The 24,384-nt window shown below is 40.5% G+C and overlaps 1 protein-coding gene across 1 annotated transcript in view; it reads left to right on the top strand.

The window, feature by feature from the left end:
- Positions 1 to 24,115, top strand: part of COL28A1 (collagen type XXVIII alpha 1 chain) — a 174,579-nt gene extending 150,464 nt beyond the window's left edge. Inside the window, exons 31-36 of the mRNA XM_042918489.1 lie at positions 3,906 to 3,942; positions 5,566 to 6,120; positions 8,312 to 8,469; positions 19,315 to 19,507; positions 21,918 to 22,090; positions 23,411 to 24,115. Of these exons, the coding sequence (XP_042774423.1) occupies positions 3,906 to 3,942; positions 5,566 to 6,120; positions 8,312 to 8,469; positions 19,315 to 19,507; positions 21,918 to 22,090 (1,116 nt within the window). The 3' untranslated portion in view covers positions 23,411 to 24,115. The remainder of the gene's footprint in view (positions 1 to 3,905; positions 3,943 to 5,565; positions 6,121 to 8,311; positions 8,470 to 19,314; positions 19,508 to 21,917; positions 22,091 to 23,410) is intronic.
- Positions 24,116 to 24,384: the final 269 nt, after the last annotated feature.

The raw sequence follows: 24,384 nt of genomic DNA, 5'->3' as shown, positions 1-24,384 counted from the left end.
AGTGAACACCCTGAGCTCATGCCCCCCCCCCCCCATATTACACTCTGGACACACAGGATCCCAGAATTGCCTGCCTAAATGGCCCATTTGGAAAGCTGACAGCACTGAGCTGTATACATGGGTCCACCCAAAAGGTGGGCAAGGGGAAAGTGTTTTCAGGGAATTTGGACAGAGCTCAGAATTGAGGACTGTGTTCACTACATGAATGCTGGCCCAGGCCCCATGCAGTGCAGAACTGGTGGGGAGAGGGTGCAATGAGAAGGGGACAGACTGTAGGCCACAACCCTCTCTTGCCCAAGACTCCATGTTAATCCATACGATAGCCCCGTGAGGTACTGTTATCTATACTTCAATGAAAGACATGCTACGTCAGATAGAAAGTTTGAGCCATATGCCTGAAGTCACCTTGCTAACAAGTAGCAGAACCCTTGTAGCCAGAGATAGCTTGTCTGGTGCCAAATCTAGTCTGCTCTCCCACAAATTCTGCTCTTAGGAGGCCTCTTTCTTCTTCCCACCCACGCTCTCTCCCTGACCAAATATATCCCCAAACAGCTGTCAGTTGTAGATTCATCCAGATTAGCAAACTACTCTTCTAAGAGGCAAATACCAATGGCAGAGTTCGATGTTTTAATACTTCGTGCCAAAAATTGCTTCAGAAAGACTATTTCTCTGCCTGTCCCTTACATGTTTGCATTTCCCAGTGTCTGCCCTCAGTCTTCTCTCTCCTGGTCTTTAAACTCTCAGGAAGGGATAGCCATGAAAGGAAGGAGGGGGATGGGGGGGGGGTTGTAGTTTGAAAAGGCTAATGTAATATCATAGTAAAGTTGGATGGAGGGTGAAAAAATATTGTCTTTAGATTATAAACATGGAAAAGAATATGTTTAACAAATGGGGGTATGGGGATACACTAGTTTAAAAAAGACTGAAAGGCTCTGCTCCATGAAATCTCATCTGCCATCAACAGTCAGCTGTACACTGGCTTTTCTTAAATCCGCCTCCAGTTTGAACTGCTCTCTTGAGCACCAGACCTTACATCTCACTGCCTACTGGACATCTCCAGCCACATGTCCCCTTGATGCATCAGACCCAGCCAGGCCCAAGCTGAGCCCGGTGATTTTCATTAGCTCCCAGCCTGCCTAGTCCATTCTTCCCTACCTCTGAGAGTGTGCCATCACCATTTGTTTCCTTTGAGACTCCTTTTCCTCACCCTTTCTTCCAATTACACACCAACCCCCTTCATTTTCCCTCTTAAAGGTCCCTCCAGGCCAGCCCCTCCTACCCATCCACTGCCACTGCTGCTTTCTGGTGTCACTTTTTCCCCTGAACTATTTAGGAACCTCAACCCCCTCCACTGGCTGCCATGATCACCTTTTTAAAGTAAAATGTGATCAGATCTCTTCTCTGCCTAGGGACCATGTGTCTTCTAGCTGCCCAGGATAAAATTCACACCCTTCAACATGACACACAGACCTTCTAGAGTTCATCTGTCTTCCACATTTCCTGTCATCCTTTCTGCCATGTACCCTGAGTCCTAAGTTTACTCAAGTACTGTAATGCACTGTGCTTTGTGTACTTTGCCCCCTGCCTGGAATGTTCCTGCCCCACCTCCTCCTCCCCCAACCCCTCTACCCTGCCACCATTTCCTACCCCAGCCTGTTCACAATCTACCTCCCTGGACCACAACCCCACCCTCATGCTCCCACCCCTGGAAATCCCAGCAGACCAACGTGGTTCTTTGGCTCCAACCCAATAGCATAGCACTTACAAAAGTACTTATTTGTCTACTTCTAATAAGAAGTACTATGAATCTTTTGATGGATATAAATTTGATGGCTTCATCATTGGCAAAAATAGCCAAAGTAGTCATTGGGCAATTTGAGTAGAAAAAAATAAAACAATTTTAGTCACGTAAAAGCAAAGAATAGGAGGAAAAGATTGATATATGTGAGTACTTAAAGCATTTTAGACCCAGTTATGCCATAAAAGCACAATGAAAAGCATTAGAATGCAACTTTGATATATAAATTATTCTTATAAATCAGTGAAAGAGAAACATTTTAATAGAAAATAATGGACAAAAAACATACAAAGAATTTGCACACGAGGATACAACTTGGAAACATGCTTATGAAATAAAATTTAGCCTCACTGAGAATTGCATAAGTATAGTTTAAAATACTGCAAATTCTTGTTCTATCAAATGGCAAAGATTATGTAATAGTAATAACCAGTATTTTGTGTCTAAAATAAAACCGTTTTTCTTATAGACTGCTGTTAGCGGTATCTGTTACAACTTTTCTGAATGTCACTTTGGCAGGATGAATCAAGAACCTTAAATGGTCGTGCATCTGACTTCAGTAATCACTTTTTTTAAATTTTTTTAAATGTTTAGTCATTTTTGAGAGACAGACAGAGTGGGAGCAGGGAAGGGGCAGGGAGAGAGGGAGACACAGAATCCGAAGCAGGCTTCAGGCTCTGAGCTGTCAGCACAGAGCCTGACGCAGGGCTCAAACCCACAGACTGTGAGATCATGGCCTAAGCTGAAGTCGGATGCTTAACTGACTGAGCCACCCAGGTGCCCCTCAAGTTTTTCAGAATACTTAATAATATGGGAAATTAATTATGCAATAATGTTAAGTGAAAAACTATAATCATAAACTTGGTGTCAAGTATTTTCTCCACTTGTAAAAAATTGAACATAAATACATATATTTCCCCTTTCCAAATACATAATATAAATATATAAATATAGACATTTGCCTTTTCTAGACATGTCCTGGTTTCAGATTTATTAAATGCCTCTCTAAATGTGCTAAAATATGACAAGCCCCCACCCCCCTCGAAAGAGATATCAGTGATGTTGCTGACTTCCTCATTTTATATAATTTTATAATATTGTATCTGGGAGTTCTTTTTAAATAGCCACTGGAATTATTGGCTTTTACTCAATTTAAATTAAAAATACAATTAAATTAAAATGCCCTGAATATTTTCCATACGTGTTTCTGTTAAGTCACATCACCAACGATGTCATCTTTACCCCAATTCTGTCAGTATAGATTTTTTTCTTCAAAACTTTACTTTTGCAACTGTTTAATTTTTATCTTCTTAGATCAGGTTCATGCCTCCTTCCTGTTGAGATTTTCTGGGCTTCTATTAAGTTAATCATTCCTGTCACCTTCCTGTCTTCGGCAAATATAGAATTCTGCCTTCTGTCGCGTCATCTCAGTTATTCGTAAATGTGCTGCTCAGGGCAGAGCATTGGCAGCTTTATTTCTACTACCCACCTCATCCCAGGCTCTTTTGCTGGGGCTGATGGCTGCAGGACCAGGGGCATTTAGGAACATGGCGACACTTCATGGAAGTGCCAAAGTCAAAGTATTGGGAAGCTGGGAAGGAGACTTGCAAAACTGGACAGCGGTAGAGAAAAGAAAGAGGGAATACAGTGTAGAATGAATTCTCTTTTGGCCCCAGTACTTGTCTTGGTTGCTCAGCACATGTGGGTTAAATTGTGTAACTGATTGCACGCATTGCCCGCACCTTGTAAGCGGTACCTTATGGCGCTAGACCCTATCCTAGGAGTTCTGTGTGCATAGCCTCATTCGATCTCCATCACAGCCCTGAGACACAGATACTGTTAGATCATCTATGTCCAAGGTCACACAGCTGATAAATGCTAAGCCACAACCTGAACTGCGAAAATCTGAGCTATAACATTTCACAATGCAAACGCATTTCAGTTGTGATATATTGTGGCCAACTTTTAACCCCTGTGCTATTTATTTCCTTTGGTGAAAGAATAAAAGGAAACAGACCAATGCTGACTGTAGTAAGACATAGCTTTTAGGACTATAGGAAGAAATATTATGGTCATATAATTAATACATTTTCCTTTTGTCCTCCAGAAAGAAGAAATTATCAAAATTATTTTTGAGATATGTGGTAAGATTTGACTGTCAAGAAGAGAATCATCACTTTAAAGTACCAACCCTACTATGTTCTGTGTTGGTCAAGATAAATGTGGTCACCCGGAGATGTAGATGATACAGCTCATGGGAACGTTTGAAGCTCTTTTGAAAAGTCAATGAGAAATGGCAAGAAGCAGTGAGAGAGGCTATAGGAATCCTGATTTAAAAAAAGAAATCATCTTCCCAGGTGGTTCAGAAGAGTGAAGATACTGGCCCTGGAGTCTGTGGGCAGCCAGGCCTTTTGTGAGCACAGAGCTCATTTGTAATCAGTGACATTTACCTGAGCTTGGGAAGGAAAAAACAACAAAGAAATATAACCACAGGGGCCTAACTGGTATTTGAATCCAGCCTGGCTGGTGATTATATTGTCTGTGTTTTTCCTGAAGCAAGAAGTCTCTCTGAGTGGAGTTTTAAGCACTATTTCTAGAGCGCATTTCATTTCAGAGGCAGGCCGACAGAGTCAGGAGGTCATCTTGAGCTTCAGAGCTCCATCTAAATGCTTCTGTGGCTAAATATGATTGACTTAAAATAGAATTAGCAGAAAGAGGAAGAAAAGAGATTAGCCAAAAGGCAAGAGATTAATAGACTAATGAAGATAAGAGAAACTTGCGTGTTTCAAACAGACAGAGGCAGAAACGTCTTTGTTTTTCCTTACAGAGAACCCCTGAACTGGCTTGTCCCCCAAAAGACCTCTGGGCTTTAAGAACCCACTTGGGACTCTGTATGGTGACAGGCCAATTTAGACGTGGCTTCTGAGTTTTAGAAGCCCTGTAAATATAACACCAAGTTTCCTCATGATTTTTTGTGGTAGGGTTGTTGGGCAACCTGAGGATATGAATAAACCAATGGAGCCCTGATAGTTCTTATTTCCTGGTGACTCTAACGATTGCTTTGAATGGTAAACCCTAAATAGAAGGTGTTTATTGACCAGCATTCTGAGATCATTCTCCTTAAAAGGTTTCATAGTATGGATGCACAGTTGGCCTCACTGAGCCAGCTTAGCGGTCACTGTGAGTGACTTGAGACATAAACTTGAGTAGCTGGGGACAGCTATTCTTGTGAACAGTTACAGGTCCTAATCCCTCCCCCACGATTAAACATTTTCAATCCATCACTTTACCCACTGCTCATGCTAATGAGCAAATAGCAAATCTCACAGAAGGATATGATTGAAGACTAAAATAGTAGCTTTCAGATTCAGTTTCAATACAAATGCTGGAAGGATAAAGAGCAAACTGAGGATAGGGTGATTTCTTAGGAAGAGGGAGAAGAATGTCATCAGGAAGGCATACACAGGGATGCAGTCTCTTTTAAAAATGTATTTTTTTAATCGGAGAAATTGGCACATAGCTGTTTGTTATTTTATCTTCTACGGTGTTTTGGTGGGGGGGGGTTGTAGGGTTGTTTTTGCAGTATACTATTTTTTTTAAAGTCAGATATAGAAACCAGAGGGGGACAGTTGTTAGCTATGTTAACACTCACAGAGAATGAAAGTAATAATCCAGGTCTCTGGTTCATCCCTGTCCCTCTCTCATACCAATCAGTAAGTTTTGATTTTCATTCATGCAATGTTTCTACCTCAACATGCATCTTTTAGGTTGTGGGCCCAAATGCAGAGAGACTCCTCTAGAATTGCTGTTTGTGATCGACAGCTCAGAAAGCGTGGGGCTGGAGAACTTCCAGATCATCAAAAATCTTGTGAAGACTCTGTCTGACCAGGTTGCTCTGGACCTAGCTACGGCCCGCATCGGCATAATTAACTATAGCCATAAGGTGGAGAAGGTGGCCCACTTGACACAGTTCTCCAACAAGGATGACTTCAAGCTGGCTGTGGACAACATGCAATATCTGGGGGAAGGCACCTACACGGCCACAGCGCTCCATGAAGCCAACCACATGTTTGAAGCTGCAAGGCCAGGTGTAAAGAAGGTGGCCTTGGTCATCACTGATGGGCAGACAGATATCCGAGATGAAAAGAATCTGACAGAGGTGGTGAAGAAAGCCAGTGACATCAATGTGGAAATATTTGTGATTGGGGTAGTGAAGAAAAATGACCCCAACTTCGAAATGTTCCACAAAGAAATGAATCTGATTGCTACTGACCCAGATAGTGAGCACGTTTATCAGTTTGATGACTTCATTACCCTGCAAGGTAAGACTCAGTATCAGGTGAAAGGAGTTGATGTTATTGCTCCAAGTACCACATCACTGGATTATTCTGACCAAAAATGGAAAGCAGTAGGAGGCTAATGAGGCTTACACCAACATTTAATTGAACACATAAACTCCGGAAGGTAAAACACATTTAGCATCAATCCAGTTTAGAGAGTATAATCTCTTGTCTTTATTCATTTGGAATAAGTGCTGAGTTGGCCTTGGAGTTTGTTAACTGAGCTATCATGGTTGAGGATATGGTTAAAAAGAAAGAGTAAGACTGGGGATATTCTAAGGTAATGTTCAAAAAGTTACCTAACTTGCATAAGATATGCAGTAAGCCAATAGCAAGGCAGAAAATAACCATGGAAGCAAAGTGAATTAAGAAGTACACGGGGAATGAAAAAAAGTTATGGTAATCTAAAGAGATGAGAAATACAATAACTGGGATTATTCTATTCTAGTCTCTGTTCTATTTCCTATTCTCTGCTCTTAACAAAATATGAAGATAATGAAGAATAAACAGGTGGATATCAGGAGTTTATCTTTTCTTTTTTAAGTTTATTTATTTGAGAGATGGGGAGGGGGAGAGAGAGAGAGAGAGAGAGAGAGAGAGAGAGAGAAATCCCTAGCAGGCTCCATGCTGTCAGTGCAGAGCCTGATGTGGGGCTCGATCTCAAAAACCATGAGATCATGAACTGAACCAATATCAAGAGTTGGATGCTTTACCAGCTGAGCCACCCATGTGCCCCAGGAGTTTATCTCAAAGTACAACATTGTGAATATTCATCATGCTACTCTGATGGGCTTCCCTCTATTACTTTACTCTTTAAAATGAACTGATATTTTCCAGTGAGTCATTCTAAGACACTAACTCATCTACAATTGCAGTAGGGTCAGTATTGTTTCACAAGCAATATTCCAACTCTTTGGAAACTGATAACTCATTCCAGCTTAGGAAGTAAGTAAAACATATGCTTAATCTGTTTGCAGTCTTAGGTTTGGCTCCCTCTTTCCTTCTCCACCCATCTTGGAGCGGGGTCTGACGTGGCCTAACACAGACTTTCTTTGCCTCATGCTGCTCCTGGCCTACTCTGGGTCCTAGCATAGCTCACCAGAAGAATAGCATGCCTCACTCAGAACCTTCTTACTTTCACTTTCTCCCTTTCTCCAGGCCTTTCGAACCTGGGGTTTCATTTCCTTAACACACACTGCAGGGTAACTGGTGGGTTTATCTGACATAGTCAATCTCACTGGGCTATTAATGTGTTAGAATGGCCATAAATATTACACATTTCAGACATATTACGTTTTGATAATTAAGAACTTTATCATCTTAACCAAAGGAGTTAGACTTCATTCCAGCCAATGAGGGATATATTTTTGGACTGGCTGGCCTTTTGCTATCCCTAAAACCAGAGATGACTGGCTATTATACTTCTTATGGGTAGAACTTGCCCCTTCCACAGAATAGTTCAGCTAACTGATGCTTTGGATAGCAAGGATTTAAGTCATCCTTTTGTGTACTTTAGGTTGTTGTATGTTATTAAATTAAATTGAATTATTTTATCTTATTATTTTTGAAAGTTTATTTGTTTTGAGAGAAACAGTGCAAATAGGGGAGGGGTAGCAAGAGAGAGGGAGAGAGGGGCACCTGGGTGGCTCAGTCGGTTAAGCATTCGACTTCAGCTCAGGTCATGATCTTGTGGTTTGCAAGTTCAAGCCCTGCATGGGGCTCTGTGCTGACAGCTCAGAGCCCGGAGCCTGCTTGGGATTCTGTGTCTCCCTCTCTCTCTGCCTCTCCCCCACTTGAGTTCTGTCTCTCCCTGTCTCAAAAATAAATAAACATGAAAAAAATATGTATATAGAGAGGGAGAGAATCCTAAGCAGGCTCCACGCTGCCAGCACAGAGCTCGATGTGAGGCTCAAACCCACGAATCATGAGATCATAACCTGAGCCAATACGAAGAGTTGGGCTTAACCGACTGAGCCACCCAGGCGCCCCAAATTGAATTATTTTAGATGGCCTCTTATAGGTGAGGCCCAAATGCTTTAAAACTTAGTTCACCGAGCAGTTGACTTCAAGTGATATGAAACTGTCTGTTTATTTTAAGCAAAGTATGGAAGATCTCTTTAAACATATTTTGTTCCCACTCTCCCCCCCCCCTTTTATACTTCTCTTTTAAAAGACACCCTGAAGCAAAAAGTGTTTAAAAAGAAGTGTGAGGATTTTGATTCCTACCTCATTCAAGTTTTGGGTTCTCCACTACTTCAACCTGGGTTGGGGATATCAGGGGAAGAACTTGGTGGATCCACTCCAGAGCCTCAGGAAGAAATTTCAGAGTCTGTGAGTAACTGCCATGCCTAATTTGTGCCTAGCTTAAAATTGTGTATTCTGCTTTACATCAAAGACCATCTTGCCCTGCAGTGGCAAGAATCAACTGAGGGAGGGATATGTATTTTCAGGTCCTTGACTATAAATAGTAGTACTTTTGTCTTCATATATCTGGTTCTGAAATAGCTCTGGGGCTTGTGAACATGAATATGATTTTTAAAAATGTTTCCATATTTTATAAGTAATTATTTATTGAGTGCTACAAGTAATCTTTTTGTAGTGTACCCCAGCTACCACCAAAGAAATCGTGCACACTACTAGGACAGATTAACACTACACTATTTTAATCACCCTGTTGCCTTGCTCTGTGGATCCTTTCGTACAGGTCACAAGTCCCCCTCATCCTTCTGTGTATATGCTCCCCACTCTGCATCCTCGCAAGTTTCTTCTACGTGTGCACATGCTCAACCTGCCATTTTCCATGTTCCAAGCCCTGCTCTTGCTCATTTAGCTTCCACCTCCTGTGCTCAGAGTGGGGATGGGGTGGGAGGCTAAGCATCTCTATGGTACAAGGTGGATGCTCTGTTTTAGAGTTCCTCAATCACATGTGCGAGAAAGAACTGCCCCCTGAATGTGCTGAGACAAATATGACAGTCCCCATAGCAAGCTTCTGGGCACTGACCTCAGCCGATCAGGTCAGGAGCAATAGCTTTAGGTTCTTTTAGGTGAAAATTAGACAGCCTGCCATAATTACTGGTAAAGGAGTGCTGTGGTCTCTTCCCCACCAAGTTACAATCGAAGCAGGGCTGACTGATCCCTACCACACATATGGACATCTCCTAGCAAGAGGCACACAGGTGTCATACCCCTATTCTGTGAGCTCAGTGAAGTCTCTGTGCTGTGCTTTAATGAAAGGACGTGAAATATTCATTATTAGCAAATGCAGCAATATCCTAGCATCAGGATTCAATTAACTATCTAGTTGGACTAAGGCCCTGAGAAACCTCCAGATTACTAGCTGGACCCAGAACCATTCAGATGGCCTAGGTTGCCATTCCTAAGGGGACAGACTATAGGACTCACTGGATTTTTATACTCTGTTCAAAAAAGGTTATAAAAGTCTCTAATATATTTTTATTTGATTAAATACTGACTCCAAGATGAGTAATTCCAGTGAGAGCAATACAGTGCCCCTGGATTGCAGATTGAAATTCACATACACATTTATACCATATGGTCTATATCAGGGGTCAGCAAATTCTGTAAAGGGCCACATAGTAAAATTATTTACTTATTTATTTTTGGTTCTGCATGTCATTTGATCTCTTTTGCAATTACTCAGCCCTGCCTTTGAAGTGCACAAGCAGCCATAGCCAATACTTAAGTGAACCAACGTGGCTACATTCAGATAAAAGTTGTTTCTAAAAACAGACGAAAACTTGGATTTGGCCCATGGGATTTGCCGATTCTGGTCTTCACTGAGCATTTAAAAGTAAATTACAGACAAGAAAGTACACAGTTTATCTCTTCCTGAGCATAGAATGCTCCTGGGGCCTTGCCTGCTTGTGTGACTTACCACTTTGTCCCTTCCCTACTCAATCTGTCCCCTTCTGAAGATTTCCTATATGAGAGCAAACTCAGGTTTGATTCAGCAAGTGGCACTTAAACCCTGAACTCTCCTTGTAATCAATGAATTCCATAGTACGTATTGATCATTTACCACCGTATGAGGTGGTGGCTCTTAAGACACAGTTTTTGCCCAAGAGAAGTCCATGGCCTATCAGGAATATGGAACATGCAAGAATTATTAAGAACTTTAGCAGAGCTGTGGGTGAGGCAAAAGATGTTGCAGTTAATTTCAGAGTAAAGGAAGAATTTACAGAGGAAATGGCATTGAGCTGAGTTTTAAGGATAAGTAGTAGTTTTTCAAGAAAAGGGTAGGGGGAAGGGTATTTCCAGCAGAGGGAACATGTGGGCAAAGGGGGATTCCAAAAGGCATGGCATTTTAAGGCATTAGGACAGGTTCAGTCTAACTGGAGCCTAAGATGTGTGTGGAAGAATGGTGAGTGTTACAGCTGGACATTACACACGTCATGTGGCAGGTGAAGGAGCTTGAACTTCATCTGTAGGCCAGGCAGCCAGGAGAAAGCAGAGGAGTTTCTAAAGTGAGGGTCGTATGGTCATGTTTGGTTTGCATGGGGAATAACCCTGTTGCAGCACAAAGGAGAAGTAGAAGGAGGAGGAGGACAGGAGATTGGAGCGGAGCTGTGAGATCCTGTGATGGTCCACAAGAGAGGTAATGAGGCCTTGAACTAACGCAGGGTGGTCGGAATGAAACCAGGCATAGAGTAGAAGTCATTTCTGGGGTAGAATTTAGTGACTGGATGGATTGGAACTTAACCAGCTAGATTTCTAACTTGGATTTGGAGTGAACTGAAACACCATCTGCTGAGATGGAGGCTATAGGAGGCAAATCTCACAAATTGTGAGATCATGACCTGAGCCAATAATTAAGAGGTGGATGCTTAACCGACTGACTTACCCAGGTGCCCCAGGGTGGGGTATTTTGAGGAAAATAATGAGCTAAGTTTGCTCCAGGTAAAGTGGAGGTGCCTGAGGGACCTCCAAGGCACTTACAACACAGAATGAGGGACAGCAAGCCCCTCTGCCTCTGGTATCACTACCCAGGAAGTTAGAGGGACCTGAGAAACAAATGATGTTAACAGATTATGACAGGTGAAGCAGTCTAGTAGTTGTGGAGGGGAGGGCATAAGAAAAGTGTATCCAAAATGGTTTGGATTTATAACACCAAGCACCACGTAAAGGGAAACTGAGGCTCAGCTAGGCTCTCCTAGGGTGCCTCTGAGCAAGATAGTGAAGCTTGCAAAGGACTTGAGCTTCTAGCCCTTATCTCTAGACCTTCTCACCCTGGCTCTCTTTGCAGAAGCACCAAGGCAAGATTGAAGTTTTAAACAATAAATGTTCCTAATAGATTTTAGTCTGAACAAACATATCTGCATTTATATTAATAGCTCTGTCATGTACATATATAATGTACACACACACATAAATACAAAAACATACTTATATACCTGTGCATGCACACCCACCTTTATCTTAAAGCATAATTACAAAAATAAATAAATAAAGGTATAATTACAAGAATCCAAACATGTAATGTGAATCTGTCCAAACCTTTCGATTCTCAGATTGTTCCCAAGCCTACCCCTAGGCAATCCTATAAAACAAATGATCCCAGAAGTCTTATTTCTGTTACTGTGTCTGTATTTCTTTTCTCTGTTGCCTCATTACCCCTTACAGCATTTACTTCTGGCCTTCCTTCTTCTCTTCTTTCTATCAAAATCTGTTCTTAGAGAAAAGTCTAGTTATTTATACATTTGTGTGAACTCTAAGTCAATGGGTTTCCACCTCCAAGAAGGACTTACATTTTAAGCATTGCATCTTTCTGTGGAATGAACGTGAGGCACACTACACATCTGTGAACAGGTGGGTTGGGAAATGTAGAAAGCAGGTGCATTTCCCAGGTTCTACTAAATTCATAACTCTTCGGCAACCCTGCTCTGTTGCTCTCTTAGGCCAGTCTTGGGAAGCTAAACATGGGCATACATTCTAGTCTGTTCCTCTCCTGAAATCTCAGGATAATGGATTCTTTCTTTGGAGCTGATTACATTTTACATTGTTAATAATTATTTATGCATTTACCTTAACTCTCCTAACAGATTGAACTTCCTTGAGAACATGATCTGTGTCTAAATAAATGTTGTGTCCCACTTATGACTCAAAACTGTGCTTCATCTTTCATACAATAGATGCCCAATAAATACTTGTTGACCAAATGAATGCTATGCCAAATGTTAGGCTAAAAAAGAAATCTCAAATTTTTCTTCAATGAAAGGCATCAATTATACTGTTTTTAAAAAAATCCTTATCTTTTACAGGACTAATAATGTTGGCACTCATGTTCCTTTATTCTTTCTGGGCATATTCAGTTAGGTTAAGATTTCTAAGATATAAATGTGAGTGGGGCAATAAAACCAAGGACACATTATTTAGTCAGACCAACTGATTATATCCAGTAATGGTTCATTAAGCAAATAAGCATATTAATGTCCTGCATGAAGTCACTTTTTGTCATTCTAAATGCATTAATAAAGTAATGTCAACACACAGGTTGTTTACTCACTGGAGCTGGTTTCTTATAACAATATTCTAGCTTTTTTTTTTTCCAGTAGAAAAGAAGCCCTGTGTACCCTTTCCTTAAAACTTCTTTCTGTACCATGAAAATTTGTTCCCTGATTGTCAATAACTTGGATAACTGGCAGCAGAGATATATTCCTCTTGGTGGAAAGGAGGCTGTGGGATTCATATGCAGGGTGCTTACACAGCAAGCCAGTGAAGGGGGAGTCAAGCTAGTGTGGGAAGGATGCCTCTGGGTAGCTCTGTACCAGAAGGAAGTGGGAAGTTGGGAGTCTTCTCACCTTTGTTCTCATCAGGAGATGCAGTCCAACGCCAGGATGCAGGCCCCTCATTTCCATGGAGGAAATGTACACCTATTGATGTAAATGATGTAAATGGCAAACTAACATAGCAGGCTGATGGCTGGCCGTCCCTCCCTCTCACTGTCCACCCTCTTAGTGAGACCCTGTCCCCGGTCCCCATCCCACTTGCCTCATCACTCCCCTCATGTCCATCTCATTTTCACTCTTGCTGGCTCTCCTATCTCTTACCCTCCTTTCCCTGCAATGTGTATTCATTCTTACTCCATCCTGAGATGGGCTCCACTGGCAATTTCTTCAAGAACTAGAGCTCTGGCAGGTTTTGACTTGATATTGGAATTGGATGTGTCCCTTTGTCCTAAAATATGACCCTAGGCTCTATCCTCAATTCTAATGTGATACCTTTTAGTCTCCTACCTGTGCTCTGAGGCCCATTCCCTTCTGCGTCTTCCAAGACTAGGACCTTGCTTCACTGTTGTGTCAATATTTCCTTTCTTGCCAATATTTCTGACTCCCTCCCTACAGCTAGTAAATAGGTTTTAGACTCTCACATCTAAAACATTCTCTAACCCTCTCTTAGTTCATGTCCCTCTTGCTAATATCCTATCTCTATCTTTTTATAATAAAATTATTCCACAGGCCAGTCTCTGCTGTCTCTGCCTCTCTGTCAAACATACACATATCCCTTTACCCTCCTTCCCTTCCTCTCCGTCTCCACTTCCTTAGTTCTGTTCACTTGGAAAAAATTTCTGAAGGCAGGCTACTGCCTCCAATATGGCACGGAAACAATCTCCTAATTGCCACATCCTTACTGCCATCCTCTTACTTACTCTCTCATTTGCATAAACACCATGCCGCTCCTTTCTTTGATTTTGAGAGTCTTCTTTCTCCTTGTTCTCCCCCCAGCCTTCTGAACATCCTTTCTCAATTGTTTTGGGGGGTTCTCTGTTTATTCCTTAAACATTAAACTCTTAACTTTTCTAACATCTGTTCTTAGCCTTCTCTTTCTGAGTTCCAAAGCCACCTATGTTAACAACTCTCAAAATCTGCTTCCCCAGTCCAGATCTTTCTCCTGGGCCCCAGGTTTACATTTTTTGTTATCTGTGCAGACCTTACTCTGCGTGTTCCACAGTCAGCCAACATGGAATACGTTCACAATGCTGCTCCTCCAGATTGCCTTCCTTAGGGATATAGTCCCACCAACCAGCCAGGTACCTGATGGAAAACCTGGATGCACTGATAGCTGTAATCTTACTTTATCTCCATACTTGCTGATGTTGTCTTTTTTGGTCTGTTCTTATCATCTCACAATCCATGCTGTCAACTCTTTTCTCCTCATCCATTCAGATTGAGGTCTCATCATTTCTTTTCTACGTTAATAATATGGTCTCAAAACCCTTGTCCTATCACTCTTTTCCACATCCTCTCCAGTTTACTCATTACTTGCTGATAGTGTCATTTCATTTATTTTTTTTACTCTTAAAAATAACATCATCAATTATTTCTCCTATATATAATCCCATTTTGACTGAATTTCCTTTAAAAACCTGTCTATAATACAGTGACATCTATTTTAACTTGGTATAAAGCCCCCATGACAGTACATTAGGAAAAATAACATAAACACTTGGGTATATCTATATCTTCTCCTATAGGATCCTCCTAATAGGGTATTGAATTCCTCCTAACAGAATTCAAGCAGAATTCTGCAAGTTGCTTGATCATATTATACACATTATTAAATGAAATAGTCTATTCATAATCAATGCTCTTAAAACATGTGGACTTTTCAAACTTTCAGAAACAACATGAGACCGAGACTAGTGTTAGTTTAGCTTCTCCACCAACAGGAAAATTAAGTTGATTTCCTGAAATCAGACCTAATTATTTGTGGTGGTCAAAAAACTCAAATTCTTGATAAAACCCTATGAAACAACCAATATTAGTATTGTTTAATGAAGTTGCTGTATAAGTGCCATATGTTGCTAATAATAGACTTATTAAGACGCTTCTATCTTATGAAGGGGTAAAAAAAAAAAAAAAACACTGCAGACTGATCTAGAAGAAATATTCTGGACCTAGAAGTTAGGAAAATTGGCTTGTATTGTCAATGTTGAAGCTAAATACTTTATTTCCTTGGCTCTGTAGTTGGGTTTTTTTTTTTTCTATGTTATTATTTCAGAGATCGGGATGTATCTATTTAGTGTGTTGTGGTCTTTTTAAAAAGACTTTAAAAATTTATAGTGTATCTGACAGTGAATCACCTCTTAGAAATAAAATCTGATAGCTGCCTGACATTGCGCGAATCACCTATTACTTAAGGTTTCTGTTCCCTCATTTGCAAAGTAAAGGATTATTGCTAGACTCTTCTTCCTTTAAAAAAAAATATGATTAGAAAGAAGAGTCTGAAACATTTACTGGGCAACGGCAGAATGGAGGGCATTATACTCATGTAGAGGAGGTTTTAAACAGAATAAAATCCTGCAGTCCACCCTCTAGGAAAGCTGCAGGCCATCAGGGGAGGCACACAGCCCAAACTTAAGGTGTTCCTAACAGTCCTCAGCAGCCTTTACTGCAAATAAAGAGCATCAGTTTAGATATGTTTTGAGAGACCTGGCAAAGAAGTGTGGTCACCTGGGAAGAGTCAATTAAGGTTAGAAGCCTAAGAAATCAGGCACCTTGAAGGCGCTGGCTGTGGAGCCAGCTGGCAGGAGCAGAGTCCCCACAACCAACCAGGAGAAACTTGGATCCTCACTTTTGGAAAAAAACAAAGTCCAAACACATGGGCTAATGCAGGTGATGACTAACATTTATCCAGAGAAGACATGAGCTCAGATTTGAAGAGCCTGTCTGTAATATATGCAAGATTCGGGGTAATGAATGACAAGACAAATGTTTGGAAATCACAAACCAAATGACCTTTTGGAATCATGTGGCACCCTGGCTAGTAATTCTCCTTTTAGCTCTCACGTTTGCTTTCTAGGATGTTGCATGAAATCTGTTTTCTCCTCTTAAAGATCTGCTCTAAGGCTGAAAGAGACTGACACTGTCACATGTGCTTGTCCAGTGTCACAAAGTAGCCCTGGACTCTAGGTGTTGCCCCCTCACGTGCCCCTAGCTCCTCTTCTGTGTTGTTTTCTGTGGGGAGTCCCTGCTCAGAGCTAAGACCACTGGTCTCCTCCAAGGAAGGCTGCTGAGGTGATAGGCTTTTGTTTTTAGGTTTAAGATTTATAAAAGATCAGAGAATGCATATAACAAGCAGTTGAGTGCCTGCCACCAGGACATGACTCAGGTTTCCATTTGTTCACTCACTCTTGCTTCAGATAAAGTTAAAGTCCTTGCTTGTTTGTGGTCAGTCTGATCCTCCTCCTCCAACAACAACTCCTCCTCCTCCTCCTCCTCCTCCTCCTCCTCCTCCTCCTCCTCCTCCTCCTTCCCCTCCCTCCAAAGGCAATGACTACCCTGAATCGGGTGTGCATTCTGCCAGTAAAGTTTGGGACTGCTTAAATACCACTTTTAGAGAGAGAGATGTCAGGGTCTAATCTTTTCTTATTTTAAAACAATGACATTAAAACCTAAAGGAATGGAATAATTAACCCAAAGTCCCCTCTCTCCTTCTCTCTCCCTCCAACGTACTCTGAATTTATCCAGTGACTACTATTTGCTGTTTGCTGTTCTATGCAATAAAGATTTTTAAAAAGAAGACAAACAGGAAGGAAAGAAAGAAAATGTGGCATGGTTTAATTTCTCTTATCAGGGAGGTGATAGTTACACATGTGAAACAGGAAAGGATAGGAAATAATGTAGGATTAAAGGTTAACTCCTAGATATCAGGGCCAAGGTGGGGAGCATTTGAAGGCACTATGCACGTACTGGAAGGGGAGCATTAGCACTGACTAGGTTATTGGGAAAGGTTTTGGTGCTGGGGACCAACTTTTCCTGGGCCCCTTAAGAGGGCAGACTTTGAGAGCCTGAGGCAGAATGAAAGGGAAGAAATGAAAGGTCATAGCAAAGTGGGCTGAGAGGAGTGGCTGGTGAGGTAGCACGTGTGTGTGTGTGTGTGTGTGTGTGTGTGTGTGTGTGTGTAGGAGACAGAGTGCGGCAGGGCTGTGGAGAACAGTTGAAGAATTTTTCACCTATCAAACTAGTAATTACATCTTTTTTCAGTCATAATAGCTAGGAAATGGTGATCATTTAAGAAAAAACATTCACTAGTGAGAATGCAAATTATAAGACTTTCTGGAGAAGACTGTCTCATAAGCCTCAAATATGTGTGTTCTTAGATCCAGCAATCAGCATGTGGTTTCAAAAAAAAAAAAAAAAAAAAAGCAAAAAAATTAAATGTTTAAAAAGGTATTGTCATTGTATATTTAAAGGTAGTAATATAATTAAATGGTATTTTAGGGCCACAGTAATATAATAAGTTCAAAAAAGGAACATAGAAAACCTGTTAACACTCCAATATTTTTTATTTGTTAAAATAAATGCACAGAGGAAAAAGATTGAGGTAAAAATACACCTGAATATCATCGATGATTATTTCTGGGAGGTGGAACCTTGTGATTTTTATTTTCTTCTTGTTGCTTGTCCAGATTCTCTAAATTCCCTTCAATGACTGTGTTTGTTTTTATAACAAGAAAATTATAAAAATGACAAACCATAATAATGATGCATTTGTTTAAATAATCTGAAATCTCATGGAACCAAAAGGGAAAATAATTCTCACTGATGAAAAAATATTAATTCCATTTGCTCTAGAACCTGAGGTATAATGCTCTAGCAGTCAAAATTCCCAAATGATGCTGTGACTGAGAAAGAAAACACACACTCCTACACTTACAAGAGGTAAAGAGTAACTTATGAGGCCCTAAGGCTTGAACAAGGGAATGATTTAAAGGCCAAGTTAGTTCCTTTAAGAAAACTGCTGCCCAGTGCACTTCTTCAAAGGAAACTTCTCACCTGACAGATAGTAGATCTGAAGTGTAGCCTACTGCCTATTGGCTTTTTTACGTTTGATAAACTACTCCTTAGTCAAGCTTTTAAGTTATTTTTTCCTTAACAAAATATGTGCAAACAAAACAAAACCAAAACATAGGATTTCTTTCTTGAAACAGGCATTTCTCAGATTTTATCACCAGCTTACCAATGATTTGGGGGAGGCTCTTTATTCGTTTGGAGCTTTGGGTTCCCCTATAGAAAATGAAGTATTCACAGAATTTTCCTTTAGCCTTAAAATTCTGTAGTTCAATGATGACTACATTGCAATAGTGTATGTTTCAATGTGTGTGTGTGTGTGTATGTTTGTGTGTGTCTATAGTATAGTATAGTGTATGTTTCTGTGTGTGTGTGTGTGTATGTTTGTGTGTGTCTATAGTATAGACAGCAGAGAGCAGCTAATAATAACAGCTGGCTCTGGTCCCAGGATGATAGAAAACACAGGTAAGAAAACATCAAAAAATGACTTTACTTAGTTCGATTTGCCTATTTAAATAAATAAACAAAAAGAAAACAAAAAGAGTGCCTTGCAAGGATAAGTGACCATACCGTGCTAAGACCAAGATAAATGATTGACTCAATTCCCTGTAGCTGGGGTCCAAGGGAAAAGAAGTAAAAGAACTTAATTGGTCCCATAAAAGACTGACCTTGTCGACAATAACTGACATGACTTTTTTTTTGAAGCAAAATACCTTTTTTGCCTTGTCTCATTACATATCATAAATTCAGACAGAACTTGGAAACTTGACTCCAGAAAACTTGCTTTTGACATTATGTTCCTTTGTTCCTTCACTAACAAACATTTTTAGAACTTCTTAGAAGCTGAGCATCCTGCAGCATTGGGCATTTGCTGGGGTCAAGATAATAGGATGAGACGAAAAGCAATTGCTACTATTTTTATTTCACCTGCATGATTGTCCTCTGCCACCCTATTCCCAATCCCAAAATCATTTTAGGGTTTGTTGTAGATATTTTGGAATATATTATTAATTTCTCTAGTGTTAAGAAATGGAAAAGTCTGTTAAAAAGGCAAGATCAAAGAAACTAGTGGTTATTTCCCCTCCTCATGACAGTGAGTATGAAAAGAATGGAGATAAATTTCTCCCAAGCCCATACCTTTCATACTCTGAATGTGGATCTCTCCGGAAGGCCAAGCACAGGGACATCTGTGCCTGGCAGAAGGGAAGTCCATAACTTAGGTACTCTGGGATGCATGACACAGAAGAGGGGCATCATTCCCTGAGCTTTTATTGAAATAATATTGGAGAGTTGGGGAGAAGAAGCAATGCTGAGGTTTTCCTGAAATATTTCCCCAAACTAGAAACGTGAATTTTTTTGTGTGTAGGTCACTGTCTCTGGAGCCCATGACAAAGAGAAAGAGCCTAACTGGGCTGATGGCCTGACTACCACTCCTTCACCTGAGGCTGCTACCACCCAGGAGCCATTGCTCAGCCTCCCTGAGGAGGGGGCAGAGGGTCTGGAAACAAGAATTCCAAGTCCCATTTTGAACTTAAAGCCAGAAAAGTTGGCGCACCAAGGTAAGAGATACCTGCCAATCAGCTGCTGCATCTACAATGTCAAGGCATAGAAAGGGTGTGTCTCTGAAATCTCATTCAGAAATAACATGTGTTGACTCAGGGAGGACAAAAGACACTTTTCATTTTATTATAGGTAGAATAAGAAAATAGAATGGTCATAGGACAAATTTATGCAATAAGAAAATTTTAAAGCTCTTATAATGTTTAGTTTTTTAGAGATTTAGGAGTTTTTTTAATGTTTACTTATTTTTGAGAGAGAGAGAGAGAGAGAGAGAGAGAGAGCGAGCGCACAAGCAGGGGAGGGGCAGAGAGAGAGGGAGACAGAGATTCCAAAGCAGGCTCCAGGCTCCAAGCTGTCACCGCAGAGCAGGGCTTGAACTCACGAGCTGTGAGATCATGAAACTGAGCCAAAGTCAGACACTTAACCAAGTGAACCACCCAGGTGCCCCATGTTTATTGTTTTTTGTTTGTTTGTCCGCTTGTTTCATTTAAATGCCTTTACAAGGGTACCTGGGCAGCTCAGTTAAGCATCTGACTCTTGGTTTCAGGTCAGGTCATGATCTCCCAGTTCGTGGGTTTGAGCCCCATGTCAGGCTCTGTGCTGACAGTGTGGAGCCTGCTTAGGATTTCTCTCTCTCTCTCTCTCTCTCTCTGCCCCTTCCTGGCTTGCTTACTCTCTCTCTAAAAAAATAAATACACATAAAAAAATAAATAAATTTAAAATGCCTTTACAGATGATTGTGTTCTCATTTTGCCATGGCCCCTACCACTCCCTATTGTCTTATATGTGGCCTTGACTCATGTAGACATTTGAATTTTTGACTCCTAGATTATAGGAGAGAAAAAAGCTAGAACCTAGATTCCAACTCATCAACATATTTTCTGTGGAGTTAGTATCTATAGAAATTAATCATTATATACATCGTTTCTGAAGAACATGCAAGAGAGACAACATCTTTGCCCAAAAGAACTTTAGATTGGTTTGACAAGTTATACAGTATACATTACTTAGTTATTGTTTTTAACAGTGGAGATAGTGAAAGTCTGCTCCTTTCCATTCGGTCTAAGGAGTCTTCATAGGAGAAGGAGATTTGGAGGTTAGTTTTAGAAAATAAAGGAATACAGACATGCTCTATATCTGGGGAAATGATTACGAGAGATGGAGAAAGGACTTGTTTTACAATTGAGAAGTGAAGCTTATGGCATATAAACTGTCTCACAGAACACAAGTCTCAGGCAGTAAGTACCTAGTTGGTTTTTGTGGTTTTTCTCACCTTGGAATCACTTCCTCAGTAAGAAATACTAATCAAGACACTAAGGAGTACCATGAAATAAAGAGAGATTTAATGAATGGCTTTCCTATTGTAGTTCTCCTTTGTCTTTTTTTCTTCTTTACAATGGAAGTGTTTCTGAGACTTATTTGCAAATAGACATTAAAAGGTCATGATTTTATTGTCAAGAACTATTCTTTTTATTTATTTTAAAAACTTTTAAAATATTTATTTATTTTTGAGAGAGAGAAAGAGAAGGGGAGGGGCAGAGAGAGAGGGAGACAGAGGATCTGGAAGCGGGCTCTGTGTTGACAGCAGACAGCGCAATGCAGAGCTCAAACTCATGCACTGTAAGATCATGACCTGAGCTGAAGTCGAATGCTTAACCCACTGAGCCACCCTGGCGCCCCAAGAACTACTCTTCTTAAGAGAAACCTGTGATATAAGGAGAGCCCTTCATTTTATTTATTTATTTTGTGGTAGCTTATTTTATTTTCATTTCATTTATTTATCTTGAGAGAGAGGGAGAAAGGGTGCCTGTGTGTGCAAGAGCAGGGGAGGGGCAGAAAAAAAGGGAGAGAGAGAATCCCAAGCAGGTTCTGTGCTGACGCTCTATCCCACAATCCATGAGATCATAACCCGAGCCTGAGCCAAGAGGCGGGCACTTAACTGACCAAATCACCCAGACACCCCAAGGATTTTCCTTTTCTAGTGGGCACAATTACATGGGATCACAGTGGCACTTTCTAGAGGGAATGTGTACAGAAGGCTGAGATCCTCTTTATTCCAAATGTTAATTTGATTTTAGATCAAGTCCAAAGTAAATGAAGAACTCCTGTTTTTCTCTTGCCAACTAATCCCTGCAAGAGTGTTAGCCAATGAAGGCTCACGGGGTTATGTTTTCAGGGAAATATGCATTTTTAATGAGGTTGCATGAAGATCAAAGGAGTATCCAATAGTGGAGTTTCAGGTGCTGGAGGAAATATTTTAAGTATCAGGGAACACGTCTTTAACTTGGAACAATATTTTCTTCCTTGATGTGTTTCTGTGCATGGAGAATAAACTTTACAAAGATTTCTCTTTTCATCTTTTCAGGGGGAAAAAAGCCTATAATAACATGTATCCTTTTCTGACTCTAGATCCTAGATGCTTGGAACCCCTAAAGCCGGGAGACTGTGGTGAATATGTAGTTCGATGGTATTATGACAAACAGGTCAACTCCTGTGCCCGCTTTTGGTTCAGTGGCTGTAATGGCTCAGGAAATAGATTCAACAGTGAAAACGAGTGTCAAGAAATCTGCATTCAAGGATGAGTAAGTGAATCAACTTCTAACGAGTGTAGTCTGCACACCTAGAAAGAGCTTCTATAATTTCAACACATTCACCCAATACAAATAAAACACCATATCTGAGTACCTACTGAGTACTTAAAATTCACAAGCATAGGTGAGTCCTTACAACCACCCCTAGGATGTAGGTATTAACTACTTTTATAGGCAAAGAAACTGAGGCTCTGAAAAGCTCAGGGACCCCTGGACAGTTACCCAGCTAAAAAGTGGCAGAGCTGGGGATTTGAGTCAGGGATGTGTAACCTCAAGACACAGACTATCACTACATCACAGCCGGCAATGTAGTTCTGATACGAATTATGTCAGATTAAACACCTGGCCCAACCTCCCAACGTCCCCAGCCCCCACCCAGTACATCTCACTGGTCTCAGTGCCCAACCCCCTTACAGCCCTGTCTATAGCAAAAGGGAAGCGGTAGAAAAGATTTGAGTCTGGGAATCAGAAGGGATGGGAGTGTGTCTGTGCATAGCATGTGGTGAGATCAGAAAGACATCCTGCTTGGGGGAAACCCAGCAAGATGGTGATTATGGGAGATGAGAGGTACTGGGATAGGAGTGAGGTGCTGAGGGTAGTTAGATGTTTGCCTCCCTATCCCTGAAAGTGATTGAGAAACCAATCTGAATGAAAATTCAGGGGTGCCTGGGTGGCTCAGTTGGTTAAACATCTGACTTCGGCTCAGGCATGATCTTGTGATTCATGAGTTCGAGCCCCTCATCGGGCTCTGTGCCAACAGCTCAGAACCTGGAGTCTGCTTTAGATCCTGTGTTTCCCTCTCTCTCTTCCCCTCCCCCACTTGTGCTCTGTCTCTGTCTCTCAAAAGTGAATAAACGTTAAAAAATTTAAAAAAAAAAGAAAACTACTTAACTCAAATTTATTAACAATTGTCACTTCTCACTCCTCTAACATGTTTGGTAACAAAGGTAAAAAAAAACAAAACTATATTTAAGACAAAAGTTGTAATTTAAACAAAGAAACTCTTTTCACCCTTCCTTTAAAATATGTAAATGAGTCACTCAGTTTTCAGGGCCAGAATGAGAAAGCACTTGATAGCCAGGGACTCGCTGAAGACCATAACGGCTCCGGAACAGGGTATTTTAAAGGCAAGACTTACTCTGAAAACTGAGCCACCAAACTGAAATACGACCCAACAGAGTAACAGAGAATTGGCTCTGTCACTTTTGTAATAATTTTGCGACATCCAGCCCGGGAAGATCATTAATTCTGAGCTGTGCTTAGACAGCATTTTTATATATCATCTTACAACACACTTTTTTCTTCTTTCAGGCCTGTGGCCCTCATTCAAGTTTGGAGATACAAAAAAGGGCAGTCCAGGAAGAGGAAGCTGGAAGAATAGCCATCTTAACAAAAACAATTTTGCGTGGTTTAATTACATTTTTATTATGTAATATTTGAGACCACAAAAGAATACATACGATATACTTGTAAGTTACCAAACACTATAACAAGATGAACATCAGTGAACATATCATACAGACAATGAACCAGACATAATCAATTCTGTTGAAGCTTCCTGTGTTCCCTTCTGCAATCCCAGCTCCTTGTTCCCTGCCAGGGATAACTCATCTTGAATTTTGTGTTTACCACTTCACTTTGCTATCAGGTTTTTATAGGTAATTTTACATGTAAAATCATTTTTTTTTGTAGCTCTGCACAATACATAGTCTTGCTTATTTTAGAGCTTTATAAAAATGGGGTCATGTTCTAGTCTTCTGCAACTTGCTATTTTCATTCAATATTATCATTAATCTATATGTTTTACCATATCTAAATGTATTCCTAAGTAACTTATTATTTAGGTTTTTTGAGCTTTAGAACATTTGTTTCATAATATGTAATTCTTTGCAACTTGGTGTGTCAATATAATTCATAGATGTCCATTTATGTTCAAAGTTGCATCATATCTGTGGGCATATATCACAAAATATGTTTAACCATTGCTTTGTCTATGATTAAACTGTTTCCATTTAATTTTTCCCCCTGTTCCATCAGTGTTGCTACAAATGCTCTTATGTAGTTTTGGGTGTATGGGTACCAGTGTTTTTCTAGGGTATATACTGGGTATAATGATGGAGTTGTTGGGTTCCAGGACATATAAACATTCAAAAATAGTATATTATACCAATTTTTCCCCCAAAGTGTTTTGAACCGATTCATTATAAATTCCCACCAGTTGTGTATAAAAGTTTCCACTGTTTGATAATCTTGTCAACACTTAGTATTGTCAGACTTCTCTGTTT

This window comes from Panthera leo, chromosome A2, assembly GCF_018350215.1.
Source record: "Panthera leo isolate Ple1 chromosome A2, P.leo_Ple1_pat1.1, whole genome shotgun sequence".
Classification (NCBI taxonomy): Eukaryota; Metazoa; Chordata; class Mammalia; order Carnivora; family Felidae; genus Panthera; species Panthera leo.
This window is presented reverse-complemented; position numbering and strand designations above follow the sequence as displayed.